Source organism: Delphinus delphis, chromosome 15, assembly GCF_949987515.2.
Source record: "Delphinus delphis chromosome 15, mDelDel1.2, whole genome shotgun sequence".
In the NCBI taxonomy this organism is placed as follows: Eukaryota; Metazoa; Chordata; class Mammalia; order Artiodactyla; family Delphinidae; genus Delphinus; species Delphinus delphis.
This window is the reverse complement of record NC_082697.1, coordinates 32,881,625-32,901,229: the sequence shown is the minus strand read 5'-3', so window position 1 is coordinate 32,901,229 and position 19,605 is coordinate 32,881,625. Positions and strand designations below refer to the sequence as shown.

Below are 19,605 nucleotides of genomic sequence, written 5' to 3'. Positions count from 1 at the left end.
TATTTGATAGAATTTGCCTGTGAAGCCATCTGGTCCTGGGCTTTTGTTGTTGGAAGATTTTTAATCACAGTTTCAATTTCAGTGCTTGTGATTGGTCTGTTCATATTTTCTATTTCTTCCTGGTTCAGTCTCAGCAGGTGCTGTCTACAAGAGACCCACTTCAGACCTAGGGACACATACAGACTGAAAGTAAGGGGATGGAAAAAGATATTCTATGCAAATGGAAATCAAAAGAAAGCCGGAGTAGCAATTCTCATATCAGACAAAATAGACTTTAAAATAAAGACTATTACAAGAGACAAAGAATGACACTACATAATGATCAAGGGATCGATCCAAGAAGAAGATATAACAATTGTAAATATTTATGCACCCACATAGGAGCACCTCAATACATAAGGCAAATGCTAACAGCCATAATAGGGGAAATCGACAGTACCACAATCATAGTAAGGGACTTTAACACCCCACTTTCACCAATGGACAGATAATCCAAAATGAAAATAAATAAGGAAACACAAGCTTTAAATGAAACATTAAACAAGATGGACTGAATTGATATTTATAGGACATTCCTTCCAAAAACAACAGAATAGACATTTTTCTCAAGTGCTCATGGAATATTCTCCAGGATAGATCATATCTTGGGTCACAAATCAAGCCTTGGTAAATTTAAGAAAATTGAAATTGTATCAAGTATCTTTTCCGACCACAATGCTATGAGACTAGGTATCAATTACAGGAAAAGATCTGTAAAAAATACAAACACATGGAGGTTAAACAATACACTACTTAATAACCAAGTGATCACTGAAGAAATCAAAGAGGAAATCAAAAAATAACTAGAAACAAATGACAATGGAGACGCAACGAACCAAAACCTATGGGATGCAGCAATAGCAGTTCTAAGAGGGAAGTTTATAGCAATACAGTTCTACCTTAAGAAACAGGAAACATCTCAAATAAACAACCTAACCTTGCACCTAAAGCAATTAGAGAAAGAAGAACAAAAAGCCCCCAAAGTTAGCAGAAGGAAAGAAATCATAAAAATCAGATCAGAAATAAATGAAAAAGAAGTGAAGGAAATGATAGCAAAGATCAATAAAACTAAAAGCTGGTTCTTTGAGCAGATAAACAAAATTGATAAACTGCTAGCCAGACTCATCAAGAAAAAAAAGGGAGAAGACTCAAATCAATAGAATTAGAAATGAAAAAGGAGAAGAAACAACTGACACTGCAGAAATACAAAGGATCATGAGAGATTACTACAAGCAACTCTATGCCATGAAAATGGACAACCTGCAAGAAATGGACAAATTCTTTGAAATGCACAACCTGCTGAGACTGAACCAGGGAGAAATAGAAAATATGAACAGACCAGTCACAAGCACTGAGATTGAAACTGTGATTAAATATCTTCCAACAGACAAAAGCCCAGGACCAGGTGACTTCACAGGTGAATTCTATCAAACATTTAGAAAAGAGCTAACACCTATCCTTCTCAAACTCTTCCAAAGTAAAGCAGAGGGAGGAACACTCCCAAACTCATTCTACGAGGCCACAATCACCCTGATACCAAAACCAGACAAAGATGTCACAAAGAAAGAAAACTACAGGCTAATATCACTGATGAACATAGATGCAAAAAATCCTCAACAAAATACTAGCAAACAGAATCCAACAGCACATTAAAAGATCATACACCATGGTCAAGTGGGGGTTATTCCAGGAATGCAAGGATTCTTCAATATACGCTAATCAATCAACGTGATACACCATATTAACAAATTGTAAGAGAAAAACTATATGATCATCTTAATAGATGCAGAAAAAGCTTTTGACAAAATTCAACACCCATTTATGATAAAAACACTGCAGAAAGTAGGCATAGAGGGAACTTTCCTCAACATAATAAAGGCCATATGTGACAAACCCACAGCCAACGTTGTCCTTAATGGTGAAAAACTGAAACCATTTCCACTAAGATCAAGAAAAGGACAAGGTTGCCCACTCTCAGCACTCTTATTCAACATAGTTTGGTAAGTTTTAGCCACAGCAATCAGAGAAGAAAAAGAAATAAAAGGAATCCAAATCAGAAAAGAAGAAGTAAAGCTGTCACTGTTTGCAGATGACATGATACGCTACACAGAGAATCCTAAAGATGCTGCCAGAAAACTACGAAAGCTCATCAGTGAATTTGTTAAAGTAGCAGGATACAAAGTTAATGCACAGAAACCTCTGGCATTCCTATACACTAATGATGAAAAATGAAAGTGAAATTAAGAAAACACTCCCATTTACCATTGTAACAGAAAGAATAAAATATCTCGGAATAAACCTACCAAAAAGACCTGTATGCAGAAAATTATAAGACACTGATGAAGAGAACATTTTGAAACAATTTTTTGGAAATGTTTCCATTGCCACAGTTTTGCCAGTAATGATACTGCCTATTAAAGCAGTATTATCTGCTCACCTTTAAAACCTGGAAACAGAATTTTGCTGTGTTAAAGCATCCAAATTAAGAGTGATAGTGTATTTTAAACCCACTCATTAAAAATATTAAAGAGCAACATATCCTGATCAATTTGCATATGTGAATGATTGACATCAGCAAAGATGGAAATTAGCAGCCTTGTTTCAATAAAAACCTTCACAAACAGGTAGACGGCATTAAAATATGAATAGTGTGATTCAGTAAACACGGCCAACAGTGTGCTTCCTCCACTGGGGTTTGTATAACTGAGCAACAACCTCCCTTCTTGAAACAAACCAAACTTTTCACATATATTTATTTTTAATTTAGGTTTATATAAGTTTTGTAATGTATATATTGTAATATATTACAAATAAATAATTGTAAATATGTTAGGGGGTAGGTACTCAAAATATTTTAAGGATTGGGTGTGCCACATTTTAGTTTGGAGATCACTGGTCTGGAGTTGTGTTTCTCAAATGAGGGAACCATGTTAGGAAAGGTTACTTAAAATGAAGATGCCTGGGCCCTAACCTGGACCTGCTGAATAGGAAGGATTCTCTGGGACTGGGCCCAGGCTTGTATGTCTTCAGCAAGTTCCCTCCCAATTCTGATGAACACCAGAATTTGAGAACCATTTTTCTAGAAAATAAAGCCCAGTTCCTTAGGTGGACATTCAGAGTCCCACTGTGTCCCTCGTCTGCTTGCTGTTCTGGTCCCCATCAGCCCCACACATGGAAATGCTGTAGCCTCAGAAACTGCCTCTTTGTCCATTTCCATGGCTCAACCTGGCACCCAGCATGAGGCAGATGTCCAAGAAGTGTTGACCCAACTCCTACCAGCAAGGTGCCAGGCTCTGATTCGTCTCTGCATTTTGCACATGCAGTTGCCTGAACTTCTTTATTTTTTTTTAATTTTATTTATTTTTGGCTGTGTTAGGTTTTTGTTGCTGCATGTGAGCTTCCTCTAGTTGTGGTGAGTGGGGGCTACGCTTCGTTGCGGTGTGCGGGCTTCTCATTGCTGTGGCTTCTCTTGTTGCGGAACACGGGCTCTAGGCACATGGGCTTCAGTAGTTGCAGCACGCAGGCTCAGTAGTTGTGGCACATGGGCTTAGTTGCTCCATGACATGTGGGATCTTCCCAGACCAGGGATCAAACCCATGTCCCCTGCATTGGCAGGTGGATTCTTAACCACTGCACCACCAGGGAAGTCCCTGAACTTTTCTTTTTGAAATTTCTTTTCCCTGTTCCTCCCATCAGATTCTTATTGATCCTTCATTCTATGTTTAAATGTTGTGTACTCTGTTACTCACCACTCCTATGTCCTTGTGGTATGACTTACCACATTTTATTATATTTATTTACTTATACATTTCCCTCTTTTAATTACAAGCTCCATGAGTATTTGACACTGTCTCTTTTCTTTTTTTTTTTTTTTTTGTCATACTTCAGGTAACATTTATTGATTGCTTGTTTTGTTTTTTGGTTTTCTGAAATTTATTTTTATTGAGATAACATTGATTTATAACATTATATGTTTCATATGTACAACATTATATTTCTACTCCTGTATACCCTACAGTGTGCTCACCACCAAAAATTTAGTTTCTATCCATCACCATACAGTTGATCCCCTTTACCCATTTTGCCACCCCTGCCCCACCCCTACCCCTCTAGTAACTACTACTTTGATCTCTGTTATCTAGGTGTTTGTTTTGGTTTGGTTTGGTTTGTTCATTTATTTTGTCTTTTGTTTTTTTATTAGTTCTTTGTATTCCACACATGAATGAAATCATATGGTGTTTATCTTTCTCTGTCTGACTTATTTAACTTAACATAATACCCTCAAAGTCCATCCATGTGGCCACAAATGGCAAGATTTCATTCTATTTTGTGGCTAATATTCCATTGTGAATATATATGTATATATTCATATACATATACATACCACATCTTCTTTATCTGTTCATTTATCGATGGACACTTTGGTTGTTTCCATATCTTGGCAATAAATAATGCCACAGTGAACATAAAGGTGTATATATCTTTTCAAATTAGTGTTCTCGTATTCTATGGATAAATACCCAGAAATGAAATTGCTGGGTTATATGGTAGTTCTATTCTTAATTTTTTGAGGAATCTCCATATTTTTTTCCATGGTGGCTACACTGGTTTGCATTCCTACCAACAGCGTATGAGGGTTCCCTTTTCTCCACAACCTCACCAATACTTGTTATTTCTTGTATTTTTTATAATAGCCAATCTAACAGGCATGAGATGATTTTAACCTTGTAGTTTTGATTTGCATTTCCCTAATAATTAGTGATGTTGAACATCTTTTCATGTACCTGTTGGCCACCTGTATGCCTTTGGGAAAATGTCTATTCAGCTCCTCTGCCCGGTTTTTAATTGGGTTGTTTGTTTTTTGTTGTTGTTGAGTTGTATGAGCTCTTTATATATTTTGGATATTAATGCCTTATTGGATATACCATTTGCAAACATCTTCTCCCATTCAGTAGGTTGTCTGTTCATTTTGTTGATTGTTTCCTTTGTTGTGCAGAAGCTTCTCAGTTTTATGTTATCCAATTTTTAAATGTTTGCTTTTTTTTCCCTTGCCTGAGGAGATTTATCTAGAAAGATATTGCTAAGACCAATGTCTTAGCAATGTTAGCAAACATAGGCATACTGCCTATGTTTTCTTCTAGTAGTTTATGGTTTTAGGTATGGTTAAGACTTACATTCAAGTCTTTAATCCATTTTGAGTTGTTTTTTGTGTATGGTGTGAGATGGTGATCTCGTTTCATTTTTTGCCTGTAGCAGTCCAGTTTTTCCAGCACCATTTATTGAAGAGACTATTCTTTCTCCATTGTATGTACTTTGCACCTTTGTCATAAATTAATTGTCCATAACCGCATGGGTTTTTCTGCCAACACCATGCTGTTTTGATTACTATGGCTTTGTGATTTAGTTTAAAATCAGGGTGGGTGATACCTCCAGCTTTGTTTTTTCATTTGTTTGTTTGTTTTTTGTTTTGTTTCATTTCATTTTGTTTTGTTTTGTTTTCCCCCTTAGGATTGCTTTTGCTATTCAGAGTCTTTTGTGGTTTCATAGAGACTTTAGAATTTTTAATTCTATTTCTGTGAAAAATATCTTTGGGATTGCATATAATCTGTAGATTTCTTTAAGTAAAATGGACATTTTAACAATGTTAATTCTTCCAATTCGTGAGCATGGAATATCTTTCCATTTATTTGTGTCTTCTCCAATTTCTTTCAACAGCGTCATCTAGTTTTCAGTGTACAAAAAACTATCTCATTCTTGTGTGCACCATTCCCCACCCAGCCACCTTCTCCACTCCTCCTTCCCTGCCCTGCCTCAGCCTCTGGAACATCATTAGTTTTGGGGATATGCAAAAGCAGCTGGAGGATGAACCAACCTGGAAGAAAATAGTAGAGGGAATTTAAGATCTTTTGATACTCTTAAAGTCCAGTTAAAATAGAGAAGCAGAGTTTCATTCTTAATTCTGAATAGAAATATTTAGATGCCTAGGACTAAACTGAGACTTCACTGTCTTTTGGTTGTAGGCTGTGTCTTTAGATTTTATTTTGAAAATATTAACTTTAGAGAATCTGATTCTTAGACAAGTAATCTTTTAAATATGTTCCTTAGAATTATAGTACCTACAACTCTCAACATGATAAATACTATTTTAAGGTAGTGATTTTCTAAATCCTAGAACTATTAACTCCGTATAATGTTTTTCAGTTTTATTGTGTGATTTTTATATAATAATCTCCTGTAATACATTGGTTTTTTAATGAACATATTCTCTCTTATCCTGGTGTTAAGGATAGCACATTTTTAGCTAATGAAAGACTAGTACTGACATGTTAAAAGACTTACCCCAAATTATATATGAGTGCAGTTAAGCCCAAGCTTCCTCTCTTCCTCTGTTCTTGAATGCAGAAATCTACCCCTCAGACATGAGATACCCTGATGCACCCCCAAGGCTGGGCTTGTTCCATTAAACCACATACAATTCCTATTACCTTTTCTCTGTCCATCTGTATCCCCTTCCCTACTCCCCAGCTCGATCTCTTGTTTTCTATTTTGAATGACCCAGCTGAGGCCTGCCATTGGCATTGCCAACCTTGTCTAGCCCAGAGTACAAAGTTTTCTGGCCCCAATGGATATCATGGTTGGAGGTCTTCCCCCAAAATATTTTTAAATTGAAGTATAGTTGATTTACAATGTTGTGCCAAAATATTTTTTAATAAGAGTGAGTCTATGTAGATTAGCTGTAGATTTTGGTGATTTCCATGGCTCACTGGGAATTTTCTCATGGTTTCTCTTAAGGGTCAAGAGGAAAGTACAGAAAAGTACCTTTATATCTGATTTTTATGTCTGATAATCTGAAGATTGTGTTGTCCGTATAGACAGCTTTTTCAGGTTCAAGAAGTAAACTGAAATTTTAGATGTCACCAGATTCATGGATGTTTCTCACATCATCATCATAGTAATAATAATAATAATTTGTTGAGCACTTCAGTTTGCCAGGTACCTTATAGAGATTCCCTCTTTCCATCCTCACAAAAGCCCTATGAACTGGAGGCTGATACTCTCCCATCACACAGAAGTAGTACATGTGGCCCAGAAGGATGAAGTGTCTTTTCCAGGGTCACACATTTATACAGTAGCAGAGCCAGAGTGTAGCCCCAGGTGGTCTAGCTCCTGAGATTTTGCATTAACTTCTGCATCTCATATCAAAACCCCATTTTCAGTTTTTAGAAATGAGTTAGCAATTTGAAAATTATTTTTAAAAATACAGAGGATGTTGTTTCAAAGGGTCCCTAGAGCATCTTGATCCACTTGAATTTGCAATGTGTCCTACATTTCTGGATGCTTTTTCAAATGCTTACTGTACTTTAATTTGCAGGCCCAAGAAGCTAATATTAAAAGCTTTCAAACAATATTGGTTCGTCTTTAAAGACACGTCTATAGCCTACTTTAAAAATAAGGAACTTGAACAAGGAGAACCAGTAGAAAAACTAAATCTTAGAGGTAAGAGGGTCCAATATCTTGGTATGGCTTGTCATGGCCCAGCAAGCGGATGAAAGCCAAGACTCCCACCAGTGAAGCAGCTTCACTCCCAGAGGAACCTCTTATGTCACAGGTTGTCAGTGACCGCCTGCCTGCAGCTCCTCCTCCCTGTGAAACATGGACCTGAAATGCAAACCAGTGAATGGTTATTTGTGTTATGCTGTCCCTTCTTTCCCAGTGTGTCCAACTCTCTGAAGTGGTGGTAATTGGTGTCATAAACATAGTACATTAGACATTGTTGGATCCTGAAAAACACTCTGAATTCCAAAACAATTATGTGTAATTCAGTATCACTTTTGTGCCTGATTTCTGAAAGTGGCCGTGAGTGTACTGGTAACTCCATTAACTAAAAATTTAATTAACTAGTGCACTCAATTCCCTTATCATTGTGACAATCAGAGGATTCCCTCTGCTTTAATTCATTTCAAAGCTTATATTCAATAACTGATTATATGAGTTAGAATAGCCAATCAACCTGAAAAATGAATTCAACTGATGATTATTTAAGAAATCCATAAAAGAAATATTTTTATTTATCCATGTTATGTTCATAACTTATCTAGTTATCCTTTAATTAATGTTATCAGCCTGCTCCTCAGTTTTTCAGAAGAGAACCAAATCTGAGGAGCTTATGTTCAAAGTCTTTATTTTAGATGCACATCTGATATTTGTCTAAGAGATCTCTCAGAACTCAGTTCTGTCCTTGCCTTTTATCACTCAGGCTGTGAAGTTGTGCCAGATGTAAATGTAGCAGGGAGAAAATTTGGAATCAAGTTACTAATCCCGGTTGCTGATGGTATGAATGAAGTATATCTGAGATGTGACCATGTAAGTAAAACCACAGAAATGGTAAGTCACTTCACCTTTATTAAGCCTCAGGACAAACCATCTCAGGTGTTTTCTCAAATGAGGGCACTCATCAGTCAGCTATTGCTTTGTAACAAACAATCACAAAAATCACACAGACACATATGAATAAACGTTCTGCAGGTGGGCTGGGGATTGAGTGATCCAGGCTGAGGGCATCTGGGCAGATCTGCTTCAAGCCATCCACCTGGCTCGGCTGGCTCCTTATCACAGGCTGAGCTCATGGGATTTATTCTGGGTCCCAGGCTGCCTGGGGAGGAGGCTCTTCTCATAGTGATGGCAGAAGTGCCAGAGGGGAACTGGGAACGTGTGAGACCTCCTAAATCTTAAGCTTGCAGTCAATTGGTAGGTACACTGTCATTTCCACCCATGCTCCATTGACTAAAGCACATCCATGGCCAGGCCCAAAGTCAAGATACGGGAAATTACACTCTAGCTCTGGTGGGAGGGACTGTAAAATTACATGGCAAGAGGTGTGGATGCTAGGAGGGTGAAGATTGAGGCCAGTGATTCAGTGAACCACACCTACTGTTGCCCTGAAGAATTAATTCAATTCTTCACCTGCATCCCCTCGGCTTCTGGGACCACTCCCCTTTGCTCCCTGAAGTAACAAATGAGCACAGACATTAAAGAACAATAGAAGCCACCACTAACTGGTTCAGCACCACCAATGGACCTGATTCCTGCTATGGGATTAGAATCTTTACTAAGGATAGGCCAGGGGAGAAATAATGTGAGAAGTCAGTTAATGATTTTTCCTCATTTTCTTCTGTCATAGAGATAAGATGTGATATGAAAATGGAAATATGTGTCAAGGAGGCTATCGGGTAGTTTGGGTTTTCACCTGTCTGTGCCCCGTGGAGCTCCTTTTTGTCCTTGGTTCATCTTTTTTTTTTTTTTAATTTATTTGGTTGCATCAGGTCTTAGTTGCGGCAGGTGGGCTCCTTAGTTGCAGCTCATCAGCTTCTTAGTTACAGCACACGGTCTCCTTACCTGTGGCTCGCAGGCTCCTTAGTTGTGGCATGCAAACTCTTAGTTGCAGCATGCATGTGGGATCTAGTTCCCTGACCAGGGTTCGAACCCAGGACCCTGCATTGGGAGCATGGAGTTTTATCCACTGCACCACCAGGGAAGTCCCTCCTTGGTTCATCTTTAAATGCAAAGTTCTCCACATGAAATTTCTTAAAGTTGACATTCATATTCTCTAGCCCCGTGGTATCTAGAAATTCAACACAGGACTCAAAAGCTCTCATTGGACTTTAAATTACGTGGTTAACAGTCAATCTGAATGTGTGCCACTTCATATCTTTCCTTGCTGGGAAGGTGACGGTTTTGTATCATAGAGATGAAAGCCCAGGTCCTGCTCTGTTCCCAGCATGGCTGCTTTGCATTTGAACTTACTTCTCAGCTCTCTGGTGTTTGCTGCAGGAGAGTCAGTATGCCCAGTGGATGGCTGCCTGCATCTTGGCATCAAAGGGCAAAACCATGGCGGACAGCTCCTACCAGCCAGAGGTCCTTAACATCCTTTCATTTCTGAGGATGAAAAACCGGAACTCAGCATCTCAGGTGGCTTCCGGTCTTGAAAACATGGATATGAACCCAGAATGTTTTGTGTCACCTAGGTGTGCAAAAAAGCACAAGTCTAAACAGGTACTGCTAATCTGGTTGGGGTGATTGTCTGCAGCAAATTCTGTATTTTCTGAAATAAAATAAATAATTTAAATGACTGAGATCATCATCATGAAAAATCAGCTGATAGGGAAATTTGACTATGAACTGGGTATTAGATGATATTAAGAAATTATTGTGAATTTTGTTAGCAGTGACTATACTGCTAACTGAACATGGCAATATTCTCAGAATAAACCTAATTTAAAAATAATGATTTAGTCCCCACAAATTAAAATTTTAAGTTATGCTTCCATAAGAGTGGGGTTGAAAGTTACACAGATAAACTGATTCAAGTAGAACCATTGTCCATGGAGACCACAGACCCCAGAAAGAACTCAGGACTCTTCATCTACATAAAGCTTAGATATTTATGTGTTGGTCCATCTTCCTGTTTCTCCACAGTGATTTGCATGTATTATAGAAAGAGAGAGAGAGAGTGAATGAATGAATGGGAGGAATTGTCTTTATGGAGCTGTAGTTGGGCCTTGCATTCATTCTTCTCGTTGGGGACCCGGGGCCAACGGGATGATTGCTGTAGAGAGTCAGTGCCTGCTAAGGAGAATTTGACATCTCCCACTTCTGCTTAGCTGGCAGCCCGCATCCTGGAAGCCCATCAGAACGTGGCCCAGATGCCCCTGGTCGAAGCCAAGCTGCAGTTCATTCAGGCATGGCAGTCTCTACCTGAATTCGGCCTCACCTACTACCTTGTCAGGTGATTACAATGCTCACTTGCCTCTCTCACTTTCTGTTCAATTTTAAGTGGTTTCATGGAGCCCAGTTTATTCTCATTTGGTCTAGAATGTAGAACTCTTTCTTTTTTTTTTTTTTAATTTTAGAATACTGTCCTTTCACAAATGGCCCAAACACTTTTGGCTGCTCATGACAATCTTCCATACCTCTGTTCACAGTGCCTACCAGATCTCTCTGCTTCTCCTGGGTCCCCTAAGTTTTCAACTTAGCAGCAAGAGTGATCCTTTTAAGATCTCAGTCAAACCACGTCAGGCCTCTGCTCACCACCGCTGAAGGCATTGTGTCATACTCAGAGTAAGAGCCAAATCCTTATAGTGGCCCTACAAGACCTTAGTGCTGGAATTTCACATCCTCTCCCCTCCTTCACTGTGCCCAGCCACACTGGCCTCCTAGCAGGGCCTTGAGCCTGAGGGAAAAAAAAGACTCTGGCTTTCACACTGGCTGTGCCCTCTGCCTAAGATACTTTTTCCCCAGATATCCACATGGCTCACTCCCTCACAGACATTAGTTCTTTGATCAAATCTCCCTTCTCACTGATACCTTCCCTCTCGATTTAAAATTGTAACAACCTCATTGCCAGTATTCCCTGTCCCACTTCTGTGCCTTATCCTCCTTTATGACCTTATCTGGCATGTATATTTCACTTATTCATGACCCTCTCCCCCAACTAGAACACAAGCTGCATGAGGTCAGGAATCTTCTGTCTGTTTAGGTCACTGCTGTATTCCCAGTGCCTAGAAGGGTACCTAGCATACACAGTTCGTGCTAATTCGAATTAACTGACTTGACTGCCTCTTATTTTGCTTTCCTTTGATGTCAGTTTCACTTAAATAATGTCTGCAGGACAGCCTACTCTCCAGCCTTCATATTCTATCCTAATGAAAATGCCCTTCTATAGAAAGTTAATCCCTCATTGTCTGTTCTTCAGAAATGATTTGAAATGTTGGTATTCTCTTTAAGAAGTTGTATGTGAATGAACATCATGTTACAGGAAGCAGTTTCATATTTTAATTATTTTTTTTTCAGATTTAAAGGAAGCAAGAAAGATGACATCCTGGGAGTTTCATATAATAGATTGATTAGAATCGATGCAGCCACTGGGATTCCAATTACAACATGGAGATTTACAAATATGAAACAGTGGAATGTAAACTGGGAAATCCGGCAGGTAAAGTGAAAGTTTTTGGTACATTCAGCATTGGGCCTATAAATGTGTGTTCCCTCAGAACTGCAGCTTATTTTGATTTTAAGAAGGTGTTATTATACTTAGAACTCAGAAACCACAAGCATGTGGTAATTGTCTGCTAAAATAATCACATGCAGTCCTGAGCAGTTTCCTAGCAAGCACAGACCAAATGCTTTTGAATTAACACAAGTTGGCTTAGTCTCCATACAGACAGACTCTAAAATTGCTGAGCAGTTTGATTAATTTCTTTCAACTCAGTGTATGATTATGTAAGATTTAGGCTGACCATTACCTAGCTGAAACTACCTGAGATGTAAATATCATACAAAATAAATACAAAACAGGCGTCATCTGACTGGCTGCCAAGAGATGTAACTGGTTGAGAACTCAGAGGCTCAACTGCCCACCTGGAGAGCATTCCAGTCCCAAAGGGGAAAAGTATCAGAGAAGCCAGCGAGGTACACAGGGGTCATGGAGGAAACTTAGCCTCTGAGTTCAGGAGCCCTGAGCCCCCATCGTCCCCGCCCTAGGAACCAGGTCAGGCCATGCCTGCATCACAGGACGTGCTAGACCAAGTCAGACACACCTGAGTGTCCTGATGATTTAAAACATTCTGCTGTTGCTGATATAGGATCTTTATCGCATTCCTTTGGCATTTCCATTTTTCCAGTATAAAGCTGTCAATGTAGAGCGAGGATAAGTGACTCACATTTTTCTTTTTTTAAGAACCATGGATTCCTCTCAGCAGGGCTGTTGACCATCTGGACTCATTTGCAGAACAATGTTCTGAGATTAGATGGCCTCTAAGGCAGTGACTCGAAAACCTTGTACCCCCAAGGTCGTGTAAATCCGACTCTGGGAAATGCAAATCAAAACTACAAAAAATGAGGCACCACCTCACACCAGTCAGAATGGCCATCGTTAAAAACTCTATAAATAACAAATGCAGGAGAGGATGTGGAGAAAAGGGAACCCTCCTACACTGTTAGTGGGAATGTAAGTTGGTACAGCCACTATGGAAAACAGTATGGAGGTTCCTCAGAAAACTAAAAATAGAAGTACCATATGATCCAGTATCATATGATTACCATATGATCATTACCATATGATCCAGCAATCCCACTCCTGGGAATATATCCTGACAAAACTCTTAATTCAAAAAGATATATGCACCCCTATGTTCATAGCAGCACTATTCACAATAGTCAAGACATGGAAACAACCTAAATGTCCATCAACAGATGAATGGACAAAGAAGATGTGGTACATAGGTACAAAGGAATACTACTCAGCTATAAAAAAAAGAACAAAATAATGCCTTTTGCAGCAACATGGATGCAGCCTGAGATTATCATACTAAGTGAAATAAGTCAGAAAGAGAAAAACAGGGCTTCCCTGGTGGTGCAGTGGTTGAGAGTCCGCCTGCCGGTGCACAGGACACGGGTTTGTGCCCCGGTCCGGGAAGATCCCACATGCGGCGGAGTGGCTGGGCCCGTGAGCCATGGCCGCTGAGTCTGCATGTCCGGAGTCTGTGCTCCGCAACGGGAGAGGCCACAACAGTGAGAGGCCCATGTACCGCAAAAAAAAAAAAGAAAGAGAAAAACAAATACCATATGATATCACTTGTATGTGGAATCTAAAATATGACACAAATGAACCTATCTACAAAACAGAAACAGACTCACGAACATAGAGAACAGACTGGTGGTTGCCAAGGGGGAGAGGATTGGGGGAGGGATGGAGTGGGAAGTTGGGGTTACAGATGTAAGCTTTTAAATATAGAATGGATAAACAAGGTCCTACTGTATAGGTTATAGAGAACTATATTCAATATCTTATGGTAAACCATAATGGAAAAGAATATTTAAAAAAGAATGTATATGTGTATAACTGAATCACTTTGCTGTACAGCAGAAGTTAACACAACATTGTAAATCAACTACAATTTAAAAAAAAAATGATCCAACTGTGCACCTTAAATAGGTCTGTTTATTATACATCGGTTATACCTCAATAACACAGTTTGGAAAAAAATCTGACTCTGGGAATTACTGAGATCAGTGATTCTTTTTTTGTTTGTTTGTTTTTAAAATAACATTTATTTTTTAAAAGTTAACATGTGCATAATAGGAAACCGAAAAACACAAGAAGCAAAAAGCAAAGTCATCCATAATCATAAGCAGTTTACCGTTTGATGTGTCCTTCTAGGTCTCATTTGTGTATCTATACAACTAAGCATCCATTTTCATATAAGTAAGATCATACAGTTATGTACTGTGCTTTTTCAGACATCAGGAATATTTACCATTTCAACGTCCCAAAGCTATTTGAGTATTTTGATAACCAAGAATACACTACACCAACTCAATCTACAAGGAAAAAAATGTAATCCTGCCTTGCTTGGCAACAAAAATTTCATAAAAGACAAAAATGGCAACAGGCCTCTAGATAAAGATATTGGAAGAGTTATGATTAAAATACCACATTTCCTTAATGTTCCATTAAAAATGAGACAGAAAGCAAAACATAAATACAAACACATCCACATACATGCCTCCCTTTATACTTCCTTCTGCCCCTCTGCTGCTAACCTAATGAGCTAGTCCTGACGTACATTTCTCAGAGACGGTTTAACAATTCCATATCCAAGATGCTGCTTTTTTTTATCAGTTGTAACAAAGATATTTACCAATTGGTTAATTCATTAGCTCTACTTTTTATCATACATTGTCACCTCAGGATATCTAAAAGCTTAGATGTTGCAAAATAAAGAATGAGCCTTGCAAAAGACTTTTGCTGGTGTGTACTATTGAACATTTCAACTTATCCATTGCTCTATATGTTACATGCCTTTGGTTTAACTTTACTGTATATATTATGTACATACTGGACAAATGGGTCCTAATTTTATAATATCTAGTCTCTAGATATTAAAGGGGTTGCCAATGTATGACAAAAGTAGAGTTGGTAAACTAACACATTTTGTACACTTTTGTGTTAAAATTCATTGAAAGGCCGTCTTTTGAAAAGGACCTTTGGAAATGAAATTGTAAATCACATCTAAGTGACACATGTGCCTGTACTCACCCACTGTTGGATGATGGAAAGAAGTAATTGGGAGAAATGAAGGGTTCTAGACTAGAATGTTTCTGTGTAGATCAGTGATTCTTAAAGGTCCCCAGCTGATTCCACTGGGCAGCCAAGGCGGAGAACGGGTGAAGCTTCAGTTTCTTCCAGTGTTAGAGTTTATGACTTCCAGCTGGGAAGGAGTGAGGGCCGTGGCTGTAGGAAAATTCACATGAGCCTTTTTCTCTCCACTAAAAAATCTGCAAAGCACTCTGCCCCTCCACACAGGGAGTGCTTAGACAGTTCTTTCATCTAAACAAGAGCCAGACAGGAAATATCTTTTGTGTTGAGCGTTAGAATGTTTTGCCAGGTGTGCAGCAAAGCTGACACCACAAGAGGGCGCCCAGAGAGCAGAGACGTTTTCTGTAAGCTTTGATGCAAGCAGCGGGTTATGCAGGGTTTGGGGAAACCCATCTGTCAGCACCTCAGGAGTCCTCAGCTCTGGGACCATCTCCAGCCAAGCGGCTTCTTTCTCATTCGTCTTTGTCAGAGCTTAAGTATACCTGTGCCTTCCTCTTCCAGGTGGCGATCGAATTTGACCAGAACGTCTCCATCGCATTCACCTGCCTGAGCGCGGATTGCAAAGTCGTGCATGAGTACATCGGGGGCTACATTTTCCTGTCCACCCGCTCCAAGGACCAGAATGAAACTCTCGACGAGGACCTGTTCCACAAGTTGACCGGTGGCCAGGAGTGAACAAAGCAGGCCTGCTGGACCTACACAGAGGGCAGTCCTACCCGGACGTTGGGTCAACAGCCTGCACCATGTGTACATTCCAGGCTGACAGCATATATTCACCACTGGACACCCAGACCCTCGCCTCATTTCCAGCACCCTGCCTAGCACATCCCTCTCCTCACTCTGCCCTCTGCTACCCGCTGTGGAAGGGGCCTCAGTTAACCTCTTCTGTAATGCGGGGCGGGAGAGAGGACACTGCTCGGCATTACTCCAAGGCTCCACCTGTAGCTATGACCTGCAGAACCTGCAAGTGCATGGCTAGAAGCTGTCCGTGTGCTTATCTGCTTTTTTGCTAAGTCAAAGGAAAGACAGGTTAAAAGCACATGTAGCAAGGACAAATCTTATTCCCCAAACTCAGGTATGAAAAGAAATATCTTTCCTTAACAGAAGTGCCTTTAACTACCATCTTGTGAAAATGGCAGAGGGAGCCCCTGCATACACTTTTGTCCCATAGGTCAAAGTCTGGGGGTGAAGGTCTGGGGAAAGGTGGAGTTACCTGGTACCAGTTGGTGACAAGGGGTCAGAGTAGTGGCCCTCAGTGTCATCAGTCCCGAGTGACATCTGCCAAGGTGACCATTGACCCATCTGGTCTTGGACATCGGTTACTGCCCCACCTGCAAGTCCCATTCCATTCCTGGGGAGCCTTCAACCACAATTAAAGGGGATCCCTTAAGTCCTTCTAAAGACACAGTGACACAAGGGTTCAGGGAAACCCATTTCTCAAACCCACTCCATGTCTCAACAGCTTCTACTCTGGGTTGAGGCTCAGGAAGATGGGCTTAGTTCTCTCTTCATAAAAACCACCTCCCAGCATCAAGGTTTCCAGTGAGGTCTCCATCCCAACCCGTCAGGGAGAGAAGAACAGGACACAGGGCAGCCCCGTACCCAAAGACCACCAACTTAAGGGCTCTCAGCTTCCCCAGGGGCTTCTGTCTACTTAGGGCCTTTGGCTGGTCTGTGGGGTAGGGAAGCCTTGCTTTTATCACTACCCAGTGTTCTGGATTTGTGTCTGTTTATATGACTCACAGCCTTTCCCCTGAAGGCCTTTGGCTTTGTAAATCAAAAGCAGATAATGGACTTCTTTTTTTCTCTACTTTTTGCTCTGTTGTCTCTGCCTTGAGACATGAATGTGGGCCAGTTAACAGCTGCCTCAATTGTCATTTTCTGTTTTGGTTCATCAGTGTTGGGAGGATTGAGTTTTAAGAAGGTAAAAGGCAGTACTGGGGTTAGAGGGAAATATCAGATGTATTTTAGTATGTTTTTATAAATATTCTCCTGTCACACAAAGGATGTGGGTTGCAAGGGTAAGGCTGAGACTCTGTTTCCATTTTGAAGTTCTTTTAGGATGCAAACCTCAGGGGGCCTGGCTGGATTTCAGATGCCCAAAAACATTGGCTGTTGCTTTATTTTCTAACAAAACTGTTCGAGAAGAAAGATCTCTGCAATTCTGGGGGCCACCTCGAGACAGCCTTGGCTGGGGACCCTTGGGCCCTGAGCCAGAAGCTGTCACTGGAAATTCCTCTTTCAGCCTCTCCTTAGAGGTGAATGTTATTGAAGAATCTTCAGGCAACTGAACTTCTGAGGCCTAGCTTAAAGCCTGGATGTGGCTTGGGCACTTGGAAAATCTGGTCCATGTCAAAAAGAACTGAGTTTGAAACGTTTTGTACAGAAACCAGTGCCAAGTGAACTGCATTGAACTTGGTGGTCATTTCTCCATAGTCCTGGGCTCCATTATTTTAGAGCCTAGCTGGGCCCGACATTAAAGTAATGCTCCTTGATGTCACAGTTTCCCTGTCTGCTGTCAAACGTAGCTCTGCCTAATTTACCAAAGCTAAACCTTTGGTTCAACCTTCTGCCTTAGCTTTTCCTGGCTGTCTGACATTTCCATGAAAACACTCAGAAGAGCTGACCAGTTTAACCAGACTTTCAGGGGAGCATTTCTTCCACAACTCCACAGTCACATCCCAGAGGAATAAACAAGCATGGCAGGAAAACCTTAAACACTGCTATTCCAAAGAGCAACTTAAGGACTTTTTTTTACATTGGGTGCAAAGGTCACCTGACTTCCTATGATGAAATTTGAAATGAATGTGTGCCTTTCAACCCTGTTTGATTTCTTATCTACAGTACATGGGGAATTCTGCATTTTTTTGTCTGTTATTTTATATGACTTTTTAAATTAAATGGTTTATATGGATTTGAATATGGTCTAGTTGTGTCCTCTCCAGTCTGTTGCCTCTAAAAAGGCGAATATTTTCTCCATTATGAAAAAAGAGTACAACTTTCAGGTTTAACATTTGCTTTTCCTCACAATTCCAATATCTGAGCTATTCTCTGCAGTGAGATTGACTTAGAAACCTCACTTAACCATTGGTTTCAACTCTTTTCTCATTGACTGTCACTAGATTTCCTGACATATCGTGAGCTCTTTTTATCCGGGTCCACCTTTTAGAAAAAGCACGATAGAGCAAAAAAGTAGCCAGAAGCAGAGGGACATCAGAGGGCCTCTGATTTGATGACCCAATGTCACGGGCACATCTGATTTAGTGATAGATGGTCCATAAGGGTTAGGAATGTGTAGTGTTATGGATAATGGATTCTTATCCATTATCGGTTATTACAAGACATTGAATATAGTTCCACGTGCTATATAACCCTTTGTGCAATTCTCACATCAACCCACAGGGAGCAGAAACGGCTTGCCTTCTCATTTCACAAAGGAGAAACCAGGCTCCGAAGGTGAAGTAACGTGCCCAAGGTCACACCAAGAGTAAGCAGTGGAACCAAGATTCAGAGCCAGGTCTTAACTCCAGAGACTACTGAGCTTAACCCAGCAAACCCCACCCTTCCATTTCCAGCCCTGCTCAGCCTTGAACTGCCTGCCCCACTCCCAGCCCCAAGGCAGGCCTCTCCCGAGCTCAGTGTCCCCATGTCACACACCGGTGGGGGAGGGCCAGGGAAGTCAGAGGATTGGCTGCCCCAGAGGAGCTGGGGAGGTACAGGTGGATCAAAAAGTTCTGGAAGGGACTTCCCTGGTGGCACAGTGGTTAAGAATCTGCCTGACAATGCAGGCGACATGGGTCCAAGCCCTGGTCCGGGAAGATCCCACATGCCGTGGAGCAACCAAGCCCGTGCACCACAACTACTGAGCCTGCGCTTGAGAGCCCATGAGCCACAACTACTGAGCCCATGTGCCACAACTACTGAAGCCCACGTGCCTAGAGCCCGTGCTCTGCAACGAAGAGTAGCGCCCACTTGTCACAACTAGAGAAAGCCCATGTGCAGCAATGAAGACCCAACGCAGCCAAAAATAAATAAATTAATTTTTTAAAAAAAAGGTCTGGGAGTCAGAGAAGTGAGTATTTTGATTCTGGGCAAGTTTCATTTTCAGTCCCATGGTAGAAAAATAAACAAATGAGTCTTTCATTTCAAAACTCATCTTTGAGTTGTAGGCACTTGAAGCCAAGACATCCTGCAATATTCGTTTTCTGAAATTGCTAAAAAAAAAAAATGTAATTCACTTGTAAGTAAAGACTTCTTTTTCACTTCAGTACATTCAGCAAAGAGTAAAATAGAAAGGGAGGCTCCCTTCCACACCTCTAACCTCCCTGAGAGATTCTGCGGTGACAGGAGGAAGGGGAAAAGGCAGGAAAATCATGTGAAATAATGAAATACATATGAACTATATTCTT

At 40.5% G+C, this 19,605-nt stretch overlaps 1 protein-coding gene across 2 annotated transcripts in view; it reads left to right on the top strand.

Annotated features, from left to right (window-relative positions):
• The window catches only part of FERMT1 (FERM domain containing kindlin 1), a 64,364-nt gene extending 46,254 nt beyond the window's left edge, over positions 1–18,110 (top strand). The window contains exons 10-15 of one of the 2 annotated variants that reach the window (XM_060031217.1): positions 7,412–7,536; positions 8,297–8,403; positions 9,871–10,092; positions 10,701–10,825; positions 11,890–12,031; positions 15,698–18,110. In XM_060031217.1, coding sequence (XP_059887200.1) covers positions 7,412–7,536; positions 8,297–8,403; positions 9,871–10,092; positions 10,701–10,825; positions 11,890–12,031; positions 15,698–15,871 — 895 coding nt within the window. In that variant the 3' untranslated portion in view covers positions 15,872–18,110. Of the gene's footprint in view, positions 1–7,411; positions 7,537–8,296; positions 8,404–9,870; positions 10,093–10,700; positions 10,826–11,889; positions 12,032–12,775; positions 12,898–15,697 lie in introns of those variants that run through there. The other variant, XM_060031218.1, reaches the window with a different exon arrangement.
• The last annotated feature ends 1,495 nt before the right edge of the window (positions 18,111–19,605 follow it).